The following is a 2,500-nucleotide window of genomic DNA, read 5'->3' as shown; positions in this document are numbered from 1 at the left end:
ACGATTGGGACCTTAAATCTTGCTCAGCTAAGGATAATGGCGACTGAAAATTCTGCATGTCTGGTACTCTGGATAAAAACGGTTGATTTGAGTCCTGGGATAAGCGGATTGGGACGGGAAAGTGTTCATCTGGTAAAACACTCAGAGTAATCATAGGAGCAGTAGTAGGTACTTCAGTTTCACGCTTGACTGGCATCTTGGCATCTTCAGTTTTTTTATCCATAACTGGTGAGAACATATTCGAGAACGCTTCTGGATGTGATGACAATAAAGAGAAAGTCTGAGGTTGATGACTGTTAGATACTTCTGCGATTTGAGAAGCCTGAATCATACCTACTGGAGCGTGCATGGAGAATAGAGATGGGTGGAAAAGACTATCCTTTACTGTCAAAAGTGGCTTTACTTTCAGTGGTTCTAATTGAGTTTCCTGGAGTTGAACGGAGAGAGTAGGAGTTCGGACGAGAGATATTTGTTGTCCATGATCCAAAGACATACCATTTAAGCCCGGGACTTTGTGAAGCTCAAACCCTGTAGAGGATGGTTCGGGTGTAAAGTCTTCATCAGCAGGGATGAGGAAGCCGCCTTGAGGAGGCTGTCTTAGACTAAAATAATTTCCGAGGTAAAGGGGTGAAGTCTCAATGATATTTACAGTCTTAGTCTGGGTGAAAGGAAGATCTTCTTGCTCTTCACCTGCATTTGATTTCTCTTTCGTCTTGAGTAAATCATCATCAAAAGGTTCAGATTCGTCTGGATTAACTACCCAGTCAGTAATGGGTAAGGGGCGTTGTGTTGTCGCATCACTAGTGCTTTGCGTTCTGTTGTTATGAAGAGGTAATAGGCCGACAGGGATGTTGCCAAATGGGGGTCTCCACCAGAACATACTGGGATTTATCTCTTGAATGACCTTAATACCACTGTTTCCTCTAATCTGATAGTTTGTTGCATTTGAAGATTGTTTAGAATAGGATGCAGCATTGCCTGATGAATCATCAGTCTTGTTCTGAGTCATATTAGTTTGGTTTGACAGAATTTGACTGATTTCGTGCATGGCCTCACTTCTGTTGAGAGATAACACTGTGTTTCCAATAGTTTCATTGACATTTGGAACTACAAAAGGCAAGATGGAGTCTGTTGATTCCATCGGCATTGGAGTGGCTTGCGGGTTCGCCATTGGTGATTTAGTAATAGGGAAGGATGACTGAGATGAAGTCGATGTAGGGATGTGATGCTCGCTGGAATGGGAGTTAACAGAGAGCGATGAGGAAATACTGGTCGGCGGAGTTGTCAGTGGCACAAGATTGCCAACTTCCTCCATTTGAACGCCTAGTTCAGGTAGAAGTTCATGAATCATGTCCATGGCCGCTGCTTCATCCAGATGATACTGGGGAATGACCTCCTGGAGGGCAGAGGCGGCGTTGTGCACCAGCGGTTCTACCTGACTCAGCTGCTGGTGGAGCTTGTATACGGACTTAAAGAGAGAAGGATTAACGGGCACTTTAACTTTTGCTTTCACATAGTCCGAGTCAAAGGGTTGGGCCTCTCTGCTATCAGGTGCAAGTGCTGCGTCCTGGAAAGCCAGGTCACTGAAGTATTGGGGCAAGCGAGTTACTTCGTCAACAATCACATGGAAGTCTTGCCGTGAGAGAAGGTCATAGTACAAACGATGGTGGGCGAGCATGTCATACAGCTCCTTCACACGATTGTACAGCCGACTGGGGTTGATCAGGATAACAGACTCTGTATCGCTGTTCATGGAACTATTTCTCGTTTCGTCTTTGTCTGTCTCTTCAATTTCGTAATGACTTCTAGTTCCTCCATCTTTGTCACTTGCATCCTCAACGCCGGCGCCGGGCATGCTGTTCTCACTCTCAAATCGCTCTTTAGCCTGGGCATCATCAGTTTCCTGAGCACATGTACTACACAGTAAAAAGATTGCCAATGTCAACATACCCAATATGCCAAGCCGCATGTTGACGAAACTCCGTTGAAGCTACGTATAAGATTATATATCCCAACAGCACATATTCTCCCACACTATTTCTCAGTCATGTTTCGCAAACGGAAAATACAATAACAAGGGGCAGCGCCTGGAGAAGAGGCGCGAGACGAGGCGGCCACACGGAGCACTGGATCTCTACTGCCGCAGCTGAGCTTTCGTCCCTAAGCAAGATGGCTCTTCACAACTCTCTCCTTCCCACTGTTTTTAAATATACATTTCCCACTTTCAGTTGTTATCTCTCCTGTTCTTTTTTTTTCTCTCTTTTCTTTCTTCTTTTTCTCTCCTCTTGTTTATTGCTTCTTCTTATCGTTCCATAATGCAGTATTCGTATTTTATATGACTGTTGTAAGAAAGATAAAGGGAAAGTAACGCACAAATCACTGGAACGAAGTTTTCTGGAACAACTTTTAAACTTTTGATCTCACACGCAATTTTTCCTCGGACCAATAGCGTAATTATGTTGCTTATTGTTTAGTGTATCCGATTAATTAAGCTTTGTTT

At 44.0% G+C, this 2,500-nt stretch overlaps 1 protein-coding gene across 3 annotated transcripts in view; it reads right to left on the bottom strand.

Annotated features, from left to right (window-relative positions):
* Nucleotides 1–2,364, bottom strand: part of LOC119580125 (mucin-5AC-like) — a 7,825-nt gene extending 5,461 nt beyond the window's left edge. For all 3 annotated transcript variants that reach the window (XM_037928069.1, XM_037928071.1, XM_037928070.1), the window contains exon 1: nt 1–2,364. This exon is cut by the window's left edge and continues 1,974 nt beyond it. In XM_037928069.1, coding sequence (XP_037783997.1) covers nt 1–1,969 — 1,969 coding nt within the window. In that variant the 5' untranslated portion in view covers nt 1,970–2,364.
* Between the last annotated feature and the right edge of the window lie 136 nt (nt 2,365–2,500).

The sequence above is a fragment of the Penaeus monodon genome, chromosome 13, assembly GCF_015228065.2.
Source record: "Penaeus monodon isolate SGIC_2016 chromosome 13, NSTDA_Pmon_1, whole genome shotgun sequence".
Classification (NCBI taxonomy): domain Eukaryota; kingdom Metazoa; phylum Arthropoda; class Malacostraca; order Decapoda; family Penaeidae; genus Penaeus; species Penaeus monodon.
Note: the sequence above shows the minus strand (reverse complement) of the source record. Positions and strands in the feature narration are given on the sequence as shown.